This window comes from Amia ocellicauda, chromosome 21 (assembly GCF_036373705.1).
Source record: "Amia ocellicauda isolate fAmiCal2 chromosome 21, fAmiCal2.hap1, whole genome shotgun sequence".
Lineage (NCBI taxonomy): Eukaryota > Metazoa > Chordata > Actinopteri > Amiiformes > Amiidae > Amia > Amia ocellicauda.
Window position 1 is genome coordinate 18,825,412 of NC_089870.1, and position 22,495 is coordinate 18,847,906.

Genomic DNA, 22,495 nt, shown 5'->3' on the forward strand with positions numbered 1-22,495 from the left:
ACTCATATCCGGCTGTTGGATGCAGCACTTGTGATTGCGCTGTGGAACGTGGTGAGAAATGCGATGATGCAGGCTTGTGAGAGGTAGAGACGCACGTGTGTGTGGGGGGGGGGGAAGATTGTGTGTTTTTCCAGGGTGTCCCCAGGGTCTTCCATATTGCGTGACTCCAGCTGTGGCCATAGGCAAGGTAGGGCGGAAGCAAAGACTGGAACTGTCAAGTGTTACTCGGCGCAGGATTCCTCTTCCCTGCACGAGCCTCTAAGGAAGGTTTCTCCATTACCTTCTTTCAGCACTGTTGTCATCACAGGCCAATTAATCAAGCTATGGAAGTGTGTCCTAGAAAAAGGTCTTGGATGTCCTTTTGAATGGCTGCCCAAAGCCAGGCCACAATGAGGTTGTGTTGCCTGGGAGTTCGCACACTCAATCAAACCTTTTTCTCCTTGGCCCCTGGCATCTCCAAGGCCAACACACACCATGCGAGTGCCTTCCCTGTGAATGGCACCTTCAGAGCACCAGGATTTATGTGATGTGCGTAGGTTTTTTTAATAGAAATGTGTGCCACACATGTAAAAACATGTTTATGAAGGCCAAGGGAAATACACCAGACAATCATTGAATAAAAATGCCACCTGACTGGTTTCTACTACTATTCTTCGCTCACTGTAATTAGCCATGGCGCATGATTGAACATTTTCCAATGAAAAGTCATGCTTACAGGTCATTTGATACACAGGTACAATCCTAGATACTGTTTGTAAACGCATGTTGCTGTAAATGTCCTCCTGTGCCCAAGCTCTTTAGATAAACTGGATTTACATTGTTTTATGCATGAAAACAGACTTTTTTTTTTTTCATTTTCTTTTATTTGAATAAGCAGCTGTTTGCACTACAAAAAAACAAGCATATAAAAGTAATTTCACTCATAAACAGGCACGTTCGTTCCAGTTTGGACAGACACGGTGTGACCTTGTATCCAACCGCTGACCGAGCCGGGGGGCCCCTTTCGTCAGCAGTTTTCATTCACACACCAGCTCCCCCCCAAACCGTACGTCCCGTCTGTAGATGAGGGGTACAGAAGCCACCGACTACCGTGCGTGATCTAGAACCATCTTTCCAAATCAGTTCATGGTTCGTGACAAGAATGCCTTTGTTAATCCTCCAAAAATGTGAGAGCAATAGAAAGTGGAACATCACACCAATTGTGGGATAGCTCAATTACACCTGGACTGACATTGAACAGGCTTCTCACACACACACACACACACACACACACACACACACACACTCTGCTCTCATATCTTTTCACCCATGCACACACTGAACATCCCGATAGTCTATATCCACTAGTGCAATTTGTAGCTGTAGCTCTCCTTCCTTAGCACCATAATAAATTACACTAAAAGTTCAATTCCTTTACATTCAAATTCACTTCCCACAGTGCCGTATTGCAAGTGCCAAAATGCTTCTCCGAAAGAAAACCGGTTGACTTGGTGAGCCCCGTGAGAAAGCTCACTTCTGTGCTTTGAAACTTGAAAACATTTTATCAAATTAAAATGGCTGGATATAAATACAGTAATTATTTTAGACTTCTGCATGTTAGGATCTCATTTTGCTGGAATACATTTAGCTATAGCGTACAGGAGAAGTTGATCAAACCTGGAGATGTCTGTGCAACCAAACAAATACTAAGATGCTTCTACAAAAAGAGGAGGATACAGAAAAGAAGGATTGTCTTCTTCAATAAAAGCAATATATGATCTCGTACATAAAACCAGACATCATGATGGCGTACAAATTACATAAAAATATAAAAACAGAAATAAATTAAGTTTATAAAAGCTGGTCACGTGATTTGGTTTTCGTAGGGGATGGGTTTCTAAAATGTATGTTAAAGTATTGTTTCTGTGGTTAAAGTATTAGCAAACTGGTTTATGATAAGTGCCTGTTATTGCAACAATCATTCATCTTGACCGTTTGGTTTGCTTTGAATTCATAACTCCTGACCGTCTGAATTGTTTTTACAAGTTCATTCAGGATGGTAGTTTTATTTTTAAGTCTGTCCAGCACACGGCAGTTTGGCTCCTCAGACAGTTTGGCGGGAAGCTCTCACACCGTGGCCTCTGGAGACGAGCAGTTCTGATTCTGAAAGCACTTTTCTCCCCGCCGTTATCTCCTGGTTTTGCGCGACATTCCTTTTCCTCTTCGCTTTATCGTTTCCTGTAGGTCTGTTCAAGCCAGTGCCTCACTTCTTTCAGATTGTAAAAAAACGGTCCCTTCCCGCCCAGATAGGCGATTTTCTTCTTCTGCACGATGCACACTCTCTCGAAGGACACCCCGTACGCCACGTTGGTGTTGTTGTCCATGCAGTCGGCCACCAGCTGGCACTGGGCCGGCAGGGAGAAGCGCTCGAGGAGTCGGCGTGCGGCCCGGCAGCGCTCCTCCAGGCTGCGGTGCTTCCTCACCTCGAAGGAGTGGGAATCCATCCCGGGCACCACCCAGCCATCTGAGGGGTGGGCCTCGTCGATGTAGACCAGGAGGAAGTCCGCCACGTCGGAGAACTCCTCCACCAGCTGCCTGAAGGCAGGCAGGTGGCTGATGAACGGGGGTCAGGTGGCCGAGCCGAAGTTCACCACCAGCGGCCGGTCCTTCGATTCGAAGTCCAGCAGCCGACACTCGTCCCCTGTCTTGTTGCTGAGACTCCTCCTCCGGCTGCCGGAGCTCGGGACCTTCACCACCTTCGAATTGGGAGCATCGCCCCCCAGCTTCACCTGCGACAAACAACACGGTTACCGTCTTACGTTGGTCTGAGCCCCTCCTCTGTCACACGTCCCGATAGCACCGTTTATGGAAAGGGTCTTTAAATGCAAACTTTATAGTCCCCTGCTTTTCTGAAGATTGTTTTAGAGAATTGAGACAGAAGATGTTAATAGAATTGTAGTCTTTAATTAAGTAGTGTTACAGTTTAAATTCATGAAAATGACTAATGTGTATTTGTCCTCTTTAAAATAAGGTGGCGTTTTTTCAAAGTGAGTGGATATATTTCGTTCCAACTAGAAATAAACCCAAGACATTTGACAAGCAATGCATGAAACTCAAAAACCAGATCTCAAGGAGCTTTCTGCTTTCCATACAGGACTTAAGCGCAGAGACGCCCAGTCACATTATTCCTGCATGTGAGGACCGGTTAGAGACACCGGAAGCTCCCGCTGCAGACACCCACGCGGCGAACCTGAGCTGCATGAGAACAGATGGACTTTGAAAAGAGGGCACCTGGCTGGCTGACTGACTGCCACGATTGCAGGAAAAGTGAACACCCAAAACCAATAGAGATCGTTTGCCAGGAATGGGCTGCAATCCTGCATACCGGGACTGCTGATTCTAGCCGCACAATGTGGAAGTGCATTGTGGTCTTCCAAGAGACAAAGGAGTGTGAAGTATAAAGCGCACAAGTTTGCCAACTAGGCTTCTAGCCTCATTCAAGCTGGGGTGTCTGCTTACTTATGTAACAACCTCAACTCATCCTCTCCAGTACCTGAAAAGGAAATGTATGGCTTGTTTCGTTGTTTCAATCGTTAGTAACATTTTCTGATCTTTTACACAAACATGTTTCCCCTTTGCTGCCACATTTGAGAGGAAGTAAGTTTTTCTTTTTAACCTCTCTTGACTACACCTGTGCTGTGCAGCTTTTAGGATCCTGAGAGAGCTCTAATTTCCCTTTCTTTAATTTAATGTGGAATCAGATTAATATACAGCAATACTGTAGCAAAGACAGAGTAGAGACAGGAAATCACTGTGAGAAGATTGATGGATTTACCGGAGTCACTGAGGAATGTATAAGGAGCTACAGAAAACTTTTTTCATTGTTATTCTTTGAACCTGATTATTTGGAGCGTTAAGCAGATTATTCCTGTACATAATTCCAGTATCAGATTTACTGTACACTTGACCCTAAGTTTTGCAAACCCGTTTCTGAAAACCCTGAAGAACACATGGAATTCCTTTATCCCTCTGTCAGAAGAAAAAGCTGCTTAATGCTGATGGCTACATTTTCAGTTTGTGAGTGTGTGTGTGTTTTTAACAAATGCTTCAAATAAATTAATGCATTTAAGCTCATTACTGTTCTTGCAGCCCGTTAAATACACGTTGCTTTGATCACATTGAACCGATTCATACACACACGGTGCGCACTGGCTTTTTAAGATAAGAGAAAACCTGAAGTAACATGTAGCTCGGTGGTGAATGTCGGAGTTCAGTACTTCATTTGCAGCACTAATCAGTTTAATCGGCCAATCTATAATGTATAAACATGTCAAGATAATGGCCATAATATAATGCTAAAGACTAGACCTCATCCAGACTTTGACACTACCTGCAAAACGTACATGACAAGTAGACAGGGACTTCTGTCATTCAATTAGAACAGGTTTGCACTTTTTTGTCATTACAAGATACTTGGAGAAACTGCAATGAGCCCTTTAAAGAACAAAACAACAATCTACATCTGATATGCACTGCAAACTTTACAGCAAACCACTGGAGGAGCATGCATATCCTTACACCCCCCCAGAGCACACTACAGGAGCAGTCGTGTGCATGCAGCGGGTGTGCGCGGTGGGGGGTACCTGCTTGTGCGCGTCCAGCAGGAAGCTGTTCCACACGGAGCGCAGGCCCGCGGCGGTGAGCGCGCGCTGCCAGGGGCCCCCCCGGGCCAGCGCGCGCCGGGCCAGCAGCAGCGAGTCGTAGAGCGCGAGGAACAGGCAGTTGGAGAAGAAGCCGGGCAGGACCTGCAGCGCCACCAGCAGCTCCACACTCAGCGTGCCCATGGTGCGGGCCAGCCTGCTGCGCGCTGCGGGCTCACCGGTGCAAGCCCAGCCGCCCCATGCCGCCGCGAAGTGCCAGCGCTCAGCCCGCCGCTCTGTGCATGCACCGGTCCGGCCCAGGTCGCTCAGAAGTGGTGCATTTCTTCACACGCACATGCACAGCTGGCCAGCTCCTGTGTGTGTGTGTGTGTGTGTGTCTTGCCGGTGCAGCTCTTTATATACCGCCCGTATCCCTGCTGGCTTATCTGCTGAGATCGTGACGTCACGGCGCAGGCATGGCTCTGGCCGGGGCAGGACAATGAGAAGTGCCAACGCAGGCTGCTGCGCCGATCCAGCCCATTGAGGGGCGCCTTTGGGAGGGTGGACTGACGTGCGGGTGACGCAGTGAGGTGCGCTCTTGTGCGGTGGTAGTAAGCTGTTTATCCGCTAATAATCGGCACGTTCACTTCACTTTTTTGGTTTTTGGTTGCTCCCCACAGCATCCACATTTACTTTCCAAACGTGTGCATCGTGTCAGGTTCATATTAATCAGCAGCAGGGACGCCAGTACCTGGGGCAGTTTAATCAACTATCCTGTCATCTGGGCAACAACTTCTGACTGCTTTTCAGGGTTTGTTATATGGAGAGAGAGAGAGCTCTAGAGCAAGAATACTATGTATACTAGTTTTTGAGGGAATGCACATCATTGGTGAATAGCTTTTCTATAGCAACTGCAACTGTTGCATAATTAAACCTTTTTCTCAGACATTAAACTTTCCAAACAGGAACTAACACGCCTAACGTACTGCTCTGCTGTTACAATTGAACTACTGTATTTTATTTCATAAGATGTCAAATGCACAGCCCTTATAACCACTGAGTCCAATGCATTCTGGTGCAAAGGCAAAGAGGCACATTGGGTGTGTCTGGTATGAACCCTCTGATCAGGTGATATAATATTATGCAAAGAGTTGGGCGGCTACATACCTGCAACAGGAAGCACATTATTCTTACACGAAGTTCGTTCCAGACTCCTTTAAAAGAAACAGACAGATGGATCTAGACACACTGGGTTAGATGATAAAAACGGCTGATTTGAACCTGAAGTTAGTTTTAACTGAATCATTTATAAGTTTTTCACACCCCCTAAGGTTAGAGAAGCACATCTTTAACCTTTTATAACCCAGGCCATAAGAGACTCAATTAAAACATCTATATGCATACAAACAAATATTGTGTAGTATTCCGATTGAATTATTCTTTACCAAAGTTGAATTGAATTGCTATTTGATTTAATTAGCCTCACCCCCTTGCCAAATTATATGTTAAAATATCACAGAGGCTGATTTAGAATAAAATAAAATATTGCTATTAACACTGAGAGATGGTGAGAACTGAAAATGAAACTGGAGCACGTTAAATCCTCCAACATTTCAGTCTTTTAGCTGTAAGTAGTCTTTAAATGGAGTTGTGCAATGCTGTCAAGATTAAAACATTTTCACAGATGTAATTGCTAGCTGCTGAAATCCCATTCAATACGGTTTCAAAGAGGCCCTGTAATCCTATTCAGTGGTGTATGAAAGAGGTAGGGATTTATAGACAAAAGTACAGCAGGGAGGAAATTATAGTTTGATGTAGGAATAACTGAAACAATATCCATAAAAAGAATCCTGTAAATTAAAAAAAAAAAAGGTAAGGTTTGATATAAAAAAAAGAAAACCAACAAAAGCAGTTAAATGTAAGATTCAGTCTATGGTAAATCCTGAGGTTTTTTTAGAAGATAATTTATTCTAGATGAAAACATTTGATGGGATAGTATTTCAAACGTACACATACAAAAGTAACGTATTACCTACACAACATAATCTTTGACAGCTGGACTTCTAGAAAGAATACTGATTCTCTGGTATTCTTTGCTGGTGGCAATCATTTTAACTCTTGCTATAATAGTTGTTTGTACAGGAGGTCATTCTTTAATAGTCTCCAATTCCAGAAACCTGACATGGCAAAGGTCGATAGACTCGTACCTGTGAAACCACCAAAAATGGGTCTATCTTAATTTCTTCTGTTTGGTTTGACTAACATTAATTTTCAAGAAAAGGAAAGATAGGCTCATCTCTGCACCCACGTTGCTCATATATATGAACCCAGGTACTGCAGCTAAATGACCCATTTATGCATTTTATTATCAATATAAAATGCATCTAATAGCATGCTTTTAAAAGCCAGAATCCCTTTATTCATAAACAGGTTGTGTTTTATTTTTATAGTTTTATTTTAGGGTTTGCATTAAAATAATTAGACCATGCTTTTACCATATTAATCAATTTCATTACTTAACTTTAACCAAAGCAGGCTTGATGAACATAATCAATATACAAACAACGATGCATAACACACTCTTCACAGCAGGGATGGGTTCTTTGGGTGTTGAGTTCGTGCCAAACATAACGCTTTGCATGTAGGCAATAAAAGTTACATTTCAGTGTCGTTAGAGCAAAAAAAACGTCTTGTCCACATGGCTATAGAATCTACCAAGTGTTTTTTTCTTGCATACTTCGAATGGGATTGAAGGTGGGCTTTGTGGAGTAATGGTGTTTTGGACATTTTCTACAGAAATGTTTTCACTTGGAAGTTGTGGGGTAGAATGTGTAGATGATAAAAACACTATCTATTTTTAATTCCAGGCTATATAAGGCAACAATAGGTGTAAATTGTCAAAGGGGAAAAGAATTTCTATAGGCACTGTGTCCATAATCACACACTATTGCACACATTTTTCGTCCATGATAGTCTTTCAATAACAGTCATTCAGAAACAATTTATTCTCTTATACAAGTTTTGGATGAATAATTTAAAAAAAAAATGCATTTGGAAATGCTGTACATGATTGAAGCATATAAAAAAAATCATAACTGTGGATTTAACATTTGTTGGGGAGAAATAAAAGTCAGAATTCATTACATGAATTATTCAGTAGAAAGTTTAGATCAGGCTTCCTCCAGTACAATTTACACAATAGTGAATAACATTAAAAAATAAACTCAATCCAGTCAGTCTCTTGGCACATGCATTCATTTGTATTCACACATTCTTTCCCACATGAAACACAGTTATAATTAATAAGAATAATAACGATATAAACTGTAATATTATTGTACATGTTTATCATTTAGATGTCATGAAACCAGTGGTGAGTTTTAACATTTATCCACACTCTGCACGCCAATTTAAGTTAATGTGATAGACATTTAATTTTATCTTAATTTCTCACATTTTTTATTTAAAAAAAAATAGTTTTGTGCTTCAGTCTTCCTCAAAGAAGTCCTTGCGATGACCAAACAGAGCTTGGTTAGTTTAAGATAAGAATAAGAATTGTTAGAGAATTCCTTCCTATACAAACCCTTAGTATTGAAAAATGTATTATGCATTAGCACCAGATAAAAGCCTTTTTTCTCCCCGTAAGCTAGAAAAGGCCCATTATGCTCATGAGTCTTGAGAGGAAATGCCTAATTTGGGATAGGTTCGCTCCAGTGAAAAACCTTGTTACATAAAAATGTGGGTCCTTCTTAGTCATCTGACCAGTCTGAACGTGTGTTTTGAAAACAAAAACAACTCGAAAAGGGAGCGATGTTTTGGCCCTGTTGAAATATAATGAAATGTAAATGTATGGACCTTTAGTTTGCGTAATGCAAATGTATGGGCTTTACTGTACAATTTCCAAATTTCACAGTGAACGTCTCATCCTATGCAGTGGTTTTATTTACTGGTTATTGTATCAGGTGTAATTATGTAGGCAAAATATTGAAGTCATGTTTATAAAGTGCACGCATGGTGAGCTTCTATGTAACTTATTGGCTTTAATATCTGGATAAAATTGCAATTCATTACCTATCCTCCCTTTTACAGGACTATAGCACCAGTAGACATAAAACATAAAACATCTGTATGATGTTGAAACATTTGTCTTCAAATTTAGAACAAACTATGACCTTCTATGAGTTCATACAGGAAATAAAAAAAACATGCACAATACAATTCCTCTATATCAGGCACAATATATATCAAGTATAAAAATATGTAATCTGTGCAGGTAGGAAAAAGGCACTTGTGTTCAGTAGTTTAAAAACACTTGAACTTCATACTAAAACCTCACAGTCTCTTTGTATTGCAGCACAGTGCTGAGTGTAGCACTACACCTCCCAGAAACCCTGCAAGGACGAATCATACTCTGAAAGCACCTGACTGCCAGGCGAAGGCAGGAACAGACAGGGTGTGAACGCATGAAGCAGGTAAAGAACTCTTGTCTTACAGACTTTGACTGTTCTTTTGGATTTGCGATTTGGCCCTGTTTGTGGTTTTGTCTGTTGCCACTGCGTCGTTCAGCTCAACGAGGAGGTAGGGTTTGGTTCTCTGTCTTCCTTCGCTCCAGCACTGTAAAAATAGACCTGACTGCACTCTACTCCCTGAGGCCAGGCCTGTTAAAAGAGCCCAGCAGCCTGGCAAGCCCTCAGGGTGTTGCCTCACCTTTAGAAGTCAAATGAGCTGGCATTCTAGAATGTATATTATTTTTACATTTACATGCAAATATTAACCTGCACTGTCTAATGGTTAATGGATGCTTTAACAAACTTAATTTGGGACTTACGGAGCTGGTTTTGCAGACCTCGATTAGTGCTGATCTTGTACCCCACCTAAAATAACATGGGGTAGGCCAAGCCCCAATGTTAATCTGTCTGTGAAACCAGCCCATAGTGTGGTGCTGGCTTGTCACCCATTTCTAAGGAATTGAAATAATCACTTAATTGTTTTCTGACTAAACCCCACTAATTTTAAATCCAGAGAGATCAAAACTCCATCCATTCCATCAACAATTTAGCACAAGCAACTAACGATTATCAATTAATTTAAAAGTAAGTATGTGCACTTCTGAAGATAACCACTTAACCCATGTATAGAGACTAGCGCAGTGTAGAGAGGAGTGTGCTTTATTCACGTCAGGGAGTCTGCTGGGCTGAAGCCTGTGTTGTGAGGCCGGATGATGCATGACATTGTAGTGGAGATTGAAGGTAATGTGAACAGTAACTACCTATATACTGGTGGCTCTGAACTGTGGATGCAGAATTGTTTTGAGTACTAACTATGTGTCCGATCTTTCCACACCATTAATGAGGAACCTCGGATCTTGTTCCTTGCTGGTGTCAAAATCTGGAGAGGCCAGTCTTTTGTGAGGTGCTGTGGAGAAATGAGAACTATGTTTCAGAAATCATTCATTCGTTTTTTTTTTTACTCATATGGTTAGGATCTAAATGTGATCTCAGTTATTTTGGTTTCTTTTAAACACCATTAAATATAAAAGCATCTAAACACTTTAAACTAAGTGATCTGTGGAGAGTTGTACATATGTATCACTACTTCAAACACTTTTTGCCACACACCCCCTTTCCTTCTCAGCTTGTCAGATCTGAAGAAAACTGCAAACATTGCCATCATGAACAGAATAACAAGTTTGTGATGTCCTAGATGTGAAACATTGCAAGTAAAAGCATATATATATATATATATGCCTCAGCTATTTACATGCAAACACTATGGCATTTCAAAACAGCACACTACAGGATGACGGGGCAGAACTTTACTCACAGCTGCTCTCGGTGAGGAGGGAGCTCGACAGGAAGCTGTTTTGTCCTCGTACAGAAGATGACAGAGTTGCCAGGCGGACACTATGAGATGTGGCATCTACCTTCTCATCCTGTTCACAGAGAACATTAAAACAGCTTAGCCTAATTAGCATCCATCCTCTGCTACTGGTTTACCAAGAGCAAATCATCCAATAGAGAAACTCTGCATTTAATCAAGCTGTTAATATGAACATGTTAATAAAGTCAATAACTGGATAGTAATTGTCCTCTAGTATCAATTGTGTTAATTCCTGTATAAATATCTTGTCAGGGGTCCCAGCCCTGGTCCTGCAGGAGACCCTACCCTGCTGAGCCATTGATTACTTAATTGAAGAAACAATCTGCATAGATTTGACTTTTTAAATTGTGCAATAAAATAGCTGGTTCTTTGTACAATTATATTCTTCACTTAAAACCCATACTGATTAAAATAATTAAAAGGCTCTGATTTAGGACATTATTCATTCAATTAAGTAATTGAGAGGTCCGTTGATATAAAAACCAGCAGGGTTGGGACCCCTGCTCTATACAACCCTTTAAAGGTCCACCCAAAGAAATGTAACACATATGAAGCACAAATGTTTGTTTGAAAAAGGATACCTTGCTAAGTAGAGATGCTTTTTTGCTAAAGTAATGACAGTCAATTGATGCAAAGTGTGTACTTTATAAATAAATAAATGAATTCACTATACCCTGTATTCTTGGATTCTTCTCTTGGAGTCTTCCAGCTGATGTTGCAAATCGCCAACAATCTCCTTGTATTTTGCATATCTCTGTTCAATCATCTCCCTCTGACGCTGGGATTCCTGAAGCCACCAAATAAATGTTACATGGGTTAAATATTTGAATTGTATGAAAAAACTATCCTTACTTTGAACATAACAATTTAAGAGGGTGTTTATGTAGCTTAGAAACTCTTGTGTACCACTGCAAACAGTACGATGGAGAATAAGACTAAATGATGTTGCAATGAATGAACAATAACAATCTCAGAATTATACCATGCTAATTGTTTTTTTACAAATCAATCAAGCTGTTTGCAATTGCTGTATCAAATGCTCCTTGACATAAATGTTCTGAAAACAACAGACTGCGTGAAGTGCAGTTATCTATCATTACTATAGACGGTGAAGGTTGTTGTCCTTCGCAGTCCAGCACCCACTGTAACATCTCACTGGGATAGAGACGCCTCTCTTTTGTGTTACGTGCTGGCAAGTCTTTAAACCACATGAACATTGTGGTGTGCTCCAGGGCTTATCTGTTACAGGGTTCAAGCAAACACATTTGTCTGCACACAACTGGAGCCAACAATGTGCAAGATTACCTTAAGCTTTAGTCTTCCACATGTTAAAGAAACATTCATAAAACATTCATAAAACCAGAATACATCGATAATAACTAATAAACAAATAGTAGTAAAAGCAGAATGCCAAAATTCTGTAAGTTTTGTTAAGTGCAATCTTACAAAATGTGTGTGTGTGTGTATATATATATATATACACACACACATCACATTCAATTTATTACAAGTATATTAAATGCAATAAACTAATTCAGGTGACTTGCCTCAAGGTCTTTAAAATCTTCCAGCAGACTTAATTTCTCTGGGACTGATTCCAGATGATCCAGGGCTAACCTTGTATTCTAGAGAAGATAGAAAATGTAAAGTATATTGTTAAATGTCAAATGTAATAACAGTCACAGAATCGTTATCTAATGAGGCTCACATTGTTAAAACAGACTCACAGTGAAATATAACCATAAATCAAATCAAGATCAAAGATCAGTATTGTCTCACTATTGAAATCACTGGTGCCATCACGTTGATTAAAGAGACTTTTTCTAACCAGTACATTTCATATTTTAAGCAAGTGCTGTTAGGGAACACTGCACAGATAAAGGTGGAATAAGGGTTAAAACAAATAATTGATTATCACCCTTCCATGGAATTAGAGTAACACTAATACAAAAGGATAATACATATATATTTTCATTGGTTAATGTTATATGGAACAAGATCAATAAACAATCTGGCATGGGGGCTAAGACAACCTTCACAATGAAACTATACAGTATTCGAATTATGACTTCTTACATAACAACACCCGTGACAAACTGATAAGAGCTACAGACGCTTTTGAACTGAAGCAGTCTCAAGATCTATATACGAAAAAAATAAAAAGATTTAAGCGACTCAGTCATATTCAGTGAACCCTATAAGCTACTGTGTACTTAACCTTGTCTCCTATGACATCATTTCGGGAAGAGCGCAATTGGTGCGCATTAGGGCTCAGTGCAAACGAAGTTGAAGAATGTAAAGAGTGCAAAACTGAAATTTAGTTCGAAGTCATTTAATTATTATCTATGGATACATTTTAAGGTTAAAAAAGGATTCTAAATGCTCTAAGTAACATTGTCAGGTAACACTGAGCCTGATTTCCCAGTGATTTTCCCATATGAATGATTAACTCGGGAGCAAGAACAGCAGATTGAATTCAGTTTATGACATTATGCAATTATTCTAACCTCCGGTGACATCACCATGACAGACACAAGCACACAATATTGCAGTTTCCATGTCACCTATCCTTCTTAACGTCCTTTTTCCAATACAATGGAACCAACAGTTAAATTTGGAATAATTCAATTAAACCAATGTGTGTTTATCCCCCAGGTGCATTATTATAATAATACAAAAATAGATTAATTACCAAACTGCCTCAAAAGCCACTCATGAGCTGCTCGACAGAGATAACCATTTTAATGGCATGAGATTAGGATTTATCTACCCGTCTGGGAACAGTTTATCTCCAGCGTTGATGAACGAGCTTTGGCCCATCACTTAATTACTTCTGCATTAACAGGTTAAGTATGATAGTGTTTTAGTGCAATGTGAGCACAGACGTGTTTGTGCATCTATACATGAATATGGAAACACACTGCAAAACCTACTCGATATTAGGATTATCTTGTAATAAAATATTCCTGAACACACAAATATATACAATGAATATTAAGTTTAACTGGAAAATAGTTAAGCCATCTTTAATAAAACAACGAGAGTCAGTCGGTGAACTCTGGTTGTGTTTCTGTTATACAGTGAGCTTTGATACCAGTCAGGGCCTTCAGCCGAAACATGCTTTGTATTTCTCTCACAAATATAATTTCTTTACTCAGGCCTCTCAACGTGAAGTCTTTGTGTGATCATGTTGGCTCTTAAAACTTTAGAAGAATGTAGAATGTAAATTGTGAGAATAATATACATTTGTTTATCTTCCTGCCCAAGTGTTTTTTGCCACAGTATTCAAAAGAGTGATATATTGCAATTCTTAAATCTTACCATTTCAAGATCCAGTATTCGATCCTGAGAGACAAAGAGAAGAGAAGAGCGAATTAAATTATTTAAGGGCAGCAGGTGAGGACGACACAATCAGATTCTGGTCAGGGCTGCTCATTCAATGGCCGCTGCTATGCATCCATATCAATATGGAAGATTTATGTTCACTTTTAGAGCAACTCGATGAACTAGGACAGTCGTACAGTCGTGTTATAAACAGATCCCTACTGGATGATTATATTTACAAAGGGGGTTAAGTGCGTGTGCTGCACTACAAAAACATACTTCCACAAGAAATTGTTATGATTGTGTTTTGACTGAGTAATGCGTTTGTAGTTCAAGACATTTATTTTTGCAAAAGGCATGCAAGAAATAAATAAATATGTATATAAATAAAAGAAATACGAGTATCAAAACTCGCAGCAGCATTTAGAGGACGCTCATTACGAATCTCCTCAGAGATGCGTGGAAAATACAGCAAAGGAGAGGATATTTAAGCCTTTCAAACGCATTATTCCCCGAGAGTGAATGATGCTCGTCCTGAAATGATATATAAGAGCCGTCGAAACTTCTGCTCCTTATCTGCCACTCACTGGTGCACCTGGTGAGAGATTCTACCCTGGACCCACAATTACAATTACTGCTTTCTACAGACTGCCTTGAACAGTCAAATTTTTCTTGATTAAAATCCAAGTCACTGTCTTTGGGGAGCAATTAATTATTCGAGGGAGCTGGCAGGTACAGCTGCATTCCCACAGATGTTCCAGCAGGACTCTCTGATACGGGGGAAAAAACAAAGAAAAACAGCATTGTCGAGAGGCAACAAAATGCTTTGCCGTGAAAGGTTGTGTGTTCATAGTAGTGAATACATCCGCAGACTCAAGCGGCTCATATCAAATAGGAAGAATAAAATGTGAGACTGTGGAGTGGATTTGGTCTTAAATGTGAGTGCGACCTGAGGGAACAGAGTGACTGAAAACACTTGTTTAAACAAAAATGAATAAATCAATGAATAGGTATCATAATTAAAAACACCTGTCGCTCAATCAAATTAGCTTAATTGAAACCAATTAAGAGCAGTCCCAGCCATTTCACAAGAGCAACGTCGGATCATTTGTGTTTTTTTAACCATTTTTTTAACCATTTTAAAAGAGAACAACTCACGTGTAGTATCCGCATGTCTTCATCCTTTCTCCGTGTTTTCTCCAGCAAATCTGGAAACACACAAATTACAAAAATGAAACCTGTCGTTCAAAGTGTAGCCTTGTATAGCCACGGACAGTTCCCAGTTTTTATACAGTAGTTATTCACAGACCATATAGGTAGGTAATTAGAAAGCAAAACACTATCCCAGTACATGCTAGGAAATCCACTACTCTAAGAAGGGCTAAAGAGTTAAGTGAAGAATTAAAGTTAATACAAAAAAGCCTGATAATACGTTTCATATGAGCAATACCATTGACCCACCCTGTCATTTCAAAGACAAAAAAAAAAATGAAGGTACATGGAATTGTTTGTCTGCAGGGTAACTAACCTCTTAGTCATGTAAAACGTATACAAATCAACCTTCTGTTAATAAAAGCGGTAAGGGAAGTATGTTCATTTTTTTATTAATCTTTGCCTATCCTAACAAACAGGTTTTTTGGGGGAAAAAAATCCCTTGAAAGAATTTAGAATGCATTTCTTTCCGTATATATAAAACAAACAACCACCACCTTCAACGGATTTAAAACTAATAAATAAATAAAAACTTTCAGGAAGAGTCAATACTGTCTCGTTGATGATCGTTCAACTATTTCCAACAGTCAAAACTGCTGACAGACTCGCAAACAATTTAACATGACTTTTGCCCTTTTAAATACAAAGACTGAATGCTGATTAGACGTTTTATGCAGTTCACGGAGAGAGAGTAATATCAATACTAAAAGATCAGGGAGTTCTTTTTGGAAGTAATCATGCTGAAGAGAATAAAGCAAACAAGCATTTATATACTCAATAACTGTATACACTGATGTGTCAAAGTGAGGTAAATAAAGAGTTAAAGCAAATAAATGTTGCAATGTGATAATTTCAGTGAATTTCCTGCTGCAACTGTAAAAAATTACAAATTCGTTCATCAACTCAGTTCCAAATGTAGCTTCTCTTTAGCAATAACTAACTACCAATCTCAGTCAAGCTGGACTGAAAATATCAGTGTAGCCTCTTACAGACAATTTTTATACAAATCCTGTTGCAGACAATAATACTAAGCTTTTATGTGATCAACTGTATAAAATCTGTCCTCTACAACGTATCAATATCTTCAGGCACCAGACCATGAATACTGAATAGGCTTTCACAATTTTATATAACAAACCTTGCCAAATATAAACTGTAATCGGTATTCAATTTGCCTGGATTACATATAAAGTATCCTCTCTGTACAAATCACATGGGATCTTATGGTAACATTAATGTGGTTTTATTCTAAGACTGTACTTTTAACATTTGTCATTTGTTTCTCCGATCGTATGACAAACTATATTCTTCAGTTATCATCAGATTCTGCAAGTGAATAAAAAAAAAGTCAACTTGTGACTGTTACACAAGAGTAAAGAATGTCTCCAGGTCCCAGTCCAATGCCTTTGAATTGGGTAAAACAGTGCCCTCCTTTAGACATTAATTACTAAACCCATGCATGAATTAGTTTATTCTTCTGTTGTTCAGATGTCACTACACATAACTGGTCATCACAACAAGCATTCCAAGTTGTGTTGCATAAACTGTGCTAAAATTAACCCCAATTTAAGCCTATTGTCGATGCATGTCTTGGCAGTTTTCCAGATGCATCCCTTTTTTCATTCTCTTAAGGAAGAAACACTTTCTTAGCTCTTTGTTTTTTTTTGTTGAAATGTTGAAAAGCAGGGACATTTGACAGAAAAACATGCATCTCAAAAGCAAGGCAAGGACTATTATGAAAACAGGCTAAAAATGTCAATTTGAAACCAATACTCAACCAAAAAGGCAATGACTAATGATGACTGATAGGACCCGAATCAGCTTTAAAAAAAAAAAAAAAGCATTTACTCTATTGATTACAATTTGTTAAGGAGTGAAGTAGTAATTGTGCATGTAGTTCTACGTATGGCCTACATCTCCATTCCTATTGGCACAAGACCCAATAGTTGTGTGTTTGTCATCCTTATCAGTAGGCTGTCTGTGATTGTCAGATTCCTGAAATCAATCTTTTAGGAACCTTTTAAACAACTACCATTGCAGTAACAGTGACAGTCAAAATAAAGGCATATCTAACTGACAGACTCAATACAATCTCTTTATAAAGTTCTCCTTCCATGAAAAAAAGATAAACATGTTGTCTCAGAATGGTTTATGAATCCAGCCTATTCAAACAAATGGCATCGTGCAACATGGAGCATTGAAACGGACGACACCAATGGGACCACAGTAACAATCTTCCCATGGACAAGTCCAGTAAGACCACTATCTGTGCACATGACAGCTTGTATACATACATGACGAACAGCTCCATTCATTTTGACAGTGTTCAAGAGTCAACATGGTGAACATGCAATGCATCTTGGGAAATTGTGGTGTTCCTTGTATGCGTACCAATTAAATTGCTCCACGGTGGACAGTTTTCACTATAATTCAACGAACTTTATGAACATCCTGTTTTCTAATGCCTTCCTCATTTTTTAATTATTTTAAATTTATTAAAAGAATAAATAGGTGAAGTTTGTTAGCTGCTGGTCCCAATCAGTGATAAAATAAAGTAAATGTTAATGTTCCAGCTTTTGTCGTAAATTGTGATTGGGGAAGTGACCCAATATACCACGTAGCATATAAGCCCACTTGCTCATTTACTTTGAACTACAAAAAAGACAGGACATTTTAGAAGGATGATCTGTTTCAGAGCAAATGCAAAAGGTTGTTACTGTCATGTTACTTTTTATTGGGAGCCAATCACATTGTTTGTTCTTGAGTTCTGTATGTCTTTGTGCTGCCACTGTGCAGCAGCATTTTTAGAAGTCACCCCAAACTTTGCTTTATGAGGGGCCCTCTCAAGAAGCAATTTTTCTGGAATTTGCTGAGCAAACTTGGTGAATATTGATAAAAATTATCAAATTAAGGGATGAATTTGCTTTGTATTTAAAAGCACTATTTTGTATTTAAAAATATGGATTTTATGAGTTTCCCCAGCGACACTGTCAGAATGATGATCACACAGAGAGATGCAGTAGAACAAAAATTGAGAAAAGCTGTTGATGACCATAGTAAATCAAAACATTTTAGAAGCTTCATCAGATTTAATATTTAATGTTCTGTCAATTATAATAATCTTAAAATGTAATTGTTTTTGTCATATGAGCTTAAAAGGAACTAGCAGAATAATTATTGAATGTGTTCTATCAACAATAATAAACATGGTCTAAGTTGTAGAAAATAATGTATTTTATTTATTATAAAGATATTACATGTTTACATTAACTCAATATAAAATTATTGAGGTTAATTTCCCATGGACCACTGTTGTTCTTAATAAGCCCACAACCCACTGTACCTCATATTAAAAAAGCCTTACATTAATTAATATTACTCAGAATACATCCTTTTCATTCATGAATTTAACTACTCACCTTATTTTCATTATGGAGAGAAAATGGGTAGGCAGAGAAAAACGTATAGGGACTGCAATGACATGAGGGAAGCTTGCTGTGAGTTTTGCACGGATCACAGATGGACAGAGAAGAATCATTTTCAAGAGTATTTTTAGAATATGGGACTGCCAAGAGTTTACATTTTTGACAGTCATGCCTAAGATATTTCCCTGGCACTTATGACCAAGGCCAAAGAAAATGAGGTTGTGCTTCTCCGGCTCCCATCTCACCTCACCCACATCCTCCAGCCACTGGACAGACAGTGTTTGGTGAAGAATAGAACAAATCGGATGCTTAGTTAGATGCAATAAAAGCCGCACCATCAGACAGAAATATCGGTCAGAATTATCAGCCATTTTAAAGCAATCGGCCAATAGACGATATAATAATTTTTTGCCATAACGTCCCGATAGCGATCGGTGGCCAATGGATCGCTGCATCCCTAGTCAAAAGGTAATGGAGGTAATGTGCTGCCATTCCCGTGTTAGCAGGGACACAATTTGGAAGGAGGAATTCCCTGCGAAACTTGATGTGCTGTCCACTGCTCTCAATCCAGAAAACATCATCGGTGGCTTTGACAGCACTGGAATATTCCCTGTGAGCCAGAGCCGGGTGGACAGACAAGTATCCATGTATCATGCACCTTTTTCTGAAGCACCTGTGCAGACTTCCACAGCCCAACAGCCCCGGCCCCAACCACAACACCCAGCACACCAGCAGAGCAAACTGCCTCTACAAGTGCAACAATTGCATGTGATGGGAATGGGAATCTCAGATAATATAAAAATACAATTTTAATTGGTTAGGTTGGTTATTTGAGGTCTGAATTCAATAATCTATAAAATATGAAGTGCTTAATCAATACAATTTGAAGTATTTACTCTTAAACTCTTGTGGGCTTATTTGGGACACATGTGGGCTTAAAGGATACATATGTACCTTATAAGCCCACTCCGGACTTTTCACTTTTGCAATTAAATAAGTTAATTTAGTTGATTTATGACAAAATCTACCACAAGTGTTTAGATAAGCGATTCATGTTTTGATTTAATACCCACTTTATTGGGAAGAAATTCACATATTTATAAGAAAACATTTTGGTGGGCTTAATTGGGTCACTTCCCCTAAATGATGATTATTCTTTAAAGCTGACACTATTATTATTATTATTATTACTACTACTATACTATTAAGCACAGCTCTTTAATTAGTTGTTGCATGATAATAGTTTCACTATAAAAATGATTGAATAAACAATAATCCATAAACTATTTGGAAGCAGAAAGCATTTTTAAACATATTATCTTATTACATTATGGCTTATTTAGCAGGTGTCACTCGTGAATCACTCAACAGTCTAGTTTTTCTGCTGATAAAACTCTTCCAGGCAGAGTAGAAATTCGCAGAAAATAATAGTTCTCTGAATAGATTTAACTTTAACAGAAATGTTCCCAGGAACGAGACAGTACAACGCTGCCAACTGTGTACTCAGTAAACAATTAGCTTAATTTTAAAGGACAACCACGGTTATTTTAAACTCCTGTCTAGGTCTGAAGACTCTGGACCGCATCGGCCAAAATGATACGCTGGCAAATAAATCTAAAACCAGTTTAAGAACAATACAAATAATTTTGCTTACCTAAGGGCACAATATCAAACTACATTAAATTTGTACTCAACTGTACCCCAGACTTGTAATGCATGACTGGAGCTCAAGTAACTCATTATAAAATTAGTTAAATAATTGACTCTATCCAACCATAAGTTACTTTACTGACTTTAAGGGCTTGTCCATGTGTTTTAAGCGAAGGGTGAAGTTATTAATAGTTTAATATTTTAATATTTTCACCCTTTGCATAAAACACATGAACAAGCCCTTAAATAATGGTCAAAACCTACATAAAATACCTGTATGCAATCCTCTACTAACAATGGTCAAAGTATTGCAGGGGAAAAAAATCCTTAATACTATACAATTTCATAAATTTCTTCATATTGTGTACTAAACTCATATATGCATTTATGAAAAGCTTTACAAAGTATAGGCAAAGTATCTATTATAAGTTAGCTTTAAAAAAAAGGCATCAGAAGAAAAGCAAGTATCCAACTTTACACCAATTAAAACCGATTAATTTAATAAAATGCATTTAATTATAAAACAAAACACAAGTATTGTAAGAGAGGTAATCCATTAATACTCTACAATGACAACAAAGCAACAGAATCAGGAATGTTTAATAAAACCATTTACAAGCATTTACTATGGTGCAAAGCTTAGGCTATTACATATGTTGGGGAAAATATATTGTTTAATATACTGTTGCAAGGAATTTGAATGTGTGAGGAAAATTAAGATTTTTAGTATTCCAATACAATGTAATGTATACAAACATGCTGGCAATGCAATTATAATAGTTCTGACTTTCAGGCCATATTGCACAAAGCATATCTAGATATAGATCACTTTAATATGTTCTACCTAATGAATTCCATGTTCTATATTCACAGGTTGACCTGTAGACAAACAGTCCAAACAGATATGACTCTGCCAAAAATGAGAGTGAACAGAGCTTATGTAACGTACTAAATTACAAAATATTGTCCGCTGGTCAAATATGCAAGAACTCAAAAAGGTAAAAAACTTTATATAACCTTATATAATAAAAAAAGACATGGCTCAGCAAACCTAGAGAGCCAAACAAACGAAAAAACTGCACTGAATGAACTCACCAAGTACAGATGCTCTAGATTGATTTCCTTTGTAATGCATAAGGCCTATAAGCATTGATTATTATTTTAATTTTTACCTCTGGGGATATTGTTACCCGAGAACAATGGTTGACAAACAGCTTCTACCCACAATAGAGAAAAGAGCGAGACTAAGACAAAAAGTTAATTAACACACACTGCACAGGACTTCCCAATACAAATATACCAGTACTCTCACAAGAGTTGGCGGGGATTTTCAAATTATAATGCCACTATACCTCAACAAGTCATTATTTAGCATTGATTGGCATGTTCAAAAGGTTATTGTGTGTATTTTGCTACATTGCAACAAGAAATAATGTGTAAATAGAAAATGTCAACATTTATATTTAGGATACATATGTGAGCACTTAACTAATCTTCATATCATTATAATAAGTGATAACGTCAGCTATCAATCAGATTTATATACATTAGCTCATCATTCTAAATTCTGCATCCACACTACCTCAGATCCTCAGACTTATTTCCATTTTCAATCAGCTATGAAGAGCAAGTCATTAAAGTAAATCCTTTAAACCTGGGACCGTACTGTTTAAATGCAAATGACTTAATTGGACCCAGTCTTGTAAATTACTTAAGTTACAGTTTGGAACAGAAAGTATCAATCCTATCCTCTACATCATAAAAGAACGTTGCCCTCAATAGTTTCAAAAGGACACTTCAGCAAACTTAAACGGGCAAAGAAGTTTCAAACCAGCTGTAGTCATGCAAATGTGGCTAAATAATCATGCAGGCAAAATTGAACACTAGAGCACGGTGCGCTGATGTTGCATAGAAGAGGAATTTCCTCCTGAGATTTTAAGCAAGTTCCTCACACACCAATAATACACACCAATAATTTACAGGACTTCCTCACAGAAGAATAACAGTTTACTGTCACAAGAGTCTCATGATGACTTCACAATCAAATATATAATATATTGCTTCCACTTTATCCTGGGCCACTATGTTCTCAAATTTCAAAAACAAAGTTGCCTCCAGTAAACAGTGTACTGTACTTGTTTATTGTCCACAAATACTGTGGCGGCTAAAATAAACTATTCTTATTTTAGAAATCATGTAAGCACATCAGGGGAAACTGTTTACATGCCATAAAATAGTAGGAAAGATTATGGGGACTGTAATATAACATGACAGGGAATAGGTAGGCCTACACCATGAGGCAAAAAACTTGAAACCCTGGCAGGGGTCCCATCCCCCCATTTCCCCTCCTTTTAGCTCACACAAAAAGCAGGGTCTACGCACGGC

At 38.5% G+C, this 22,495-nt stretch overlaps 2 protein-coding genes across 2 annotated transcripts in view; both read right to left on the reverse strand.

Annotated features, from left to right (window-relative positions):
• Positions 1-1,264: 1,264 nt before the first annotated feature.
• On the reverse strand, positions 1,265-5,131 carry dio2 (iodothyronine deiodinase 2). Its single transcript, XM_066694463.1, has 2 exons — positions 4,623-5,131; positions 1,265-2,768 (listed from the first exon to the last, which is right to left on the reverse strand). Exons 1-2 carry the CDS (start codon positions 4,821-4,823, stop codon positions 2,208-2,210), a joined length of 762 nt encoding a protein of 253 aa, XP_066550560.1. The 5' UTR covers positions 4,824-5,131; the 3' UTR covers positions 1,265-2,207.
• A 2,469-nt stretch (positions 5,132-7,600) lies between these two features.
• cep128 (centrosomal protein 128) overlaps positions 7,601-22,495 on the reverse strand; it is a 49,859-nt gene continuing 34,964 nt past the window's right edge. Inside the window, exons 19-24 of the mRNA XM_066694286.1 lie at positions 14,982-15,031; positions 13,821-13,844; positions 12,047-12,124; positions 11,173-11,286; positions 10,443-10,551; positions 7,601-10,034 (exon numbers count right to left, since the gene is read on the reverse strand). Coding sequence (XP_066550383.1) covers positions 9,940-10,034; positions 10,443-10,551; positions 11,173-11,286; positions 12,047-12,124; positions 13,821-13,844; positions 14,982-15,031 — 470 coding nt within the window. The 3' untranslated portion in view covers positions 7,601-9,939. The remainder of the gene's footprint in view (positions 10,035-10,442; positions 10,552-11,172; positions 11,287-12,046; positions 12,125-13,820; positions 13,845-14,981; positions 15,032-22,495) is intronic.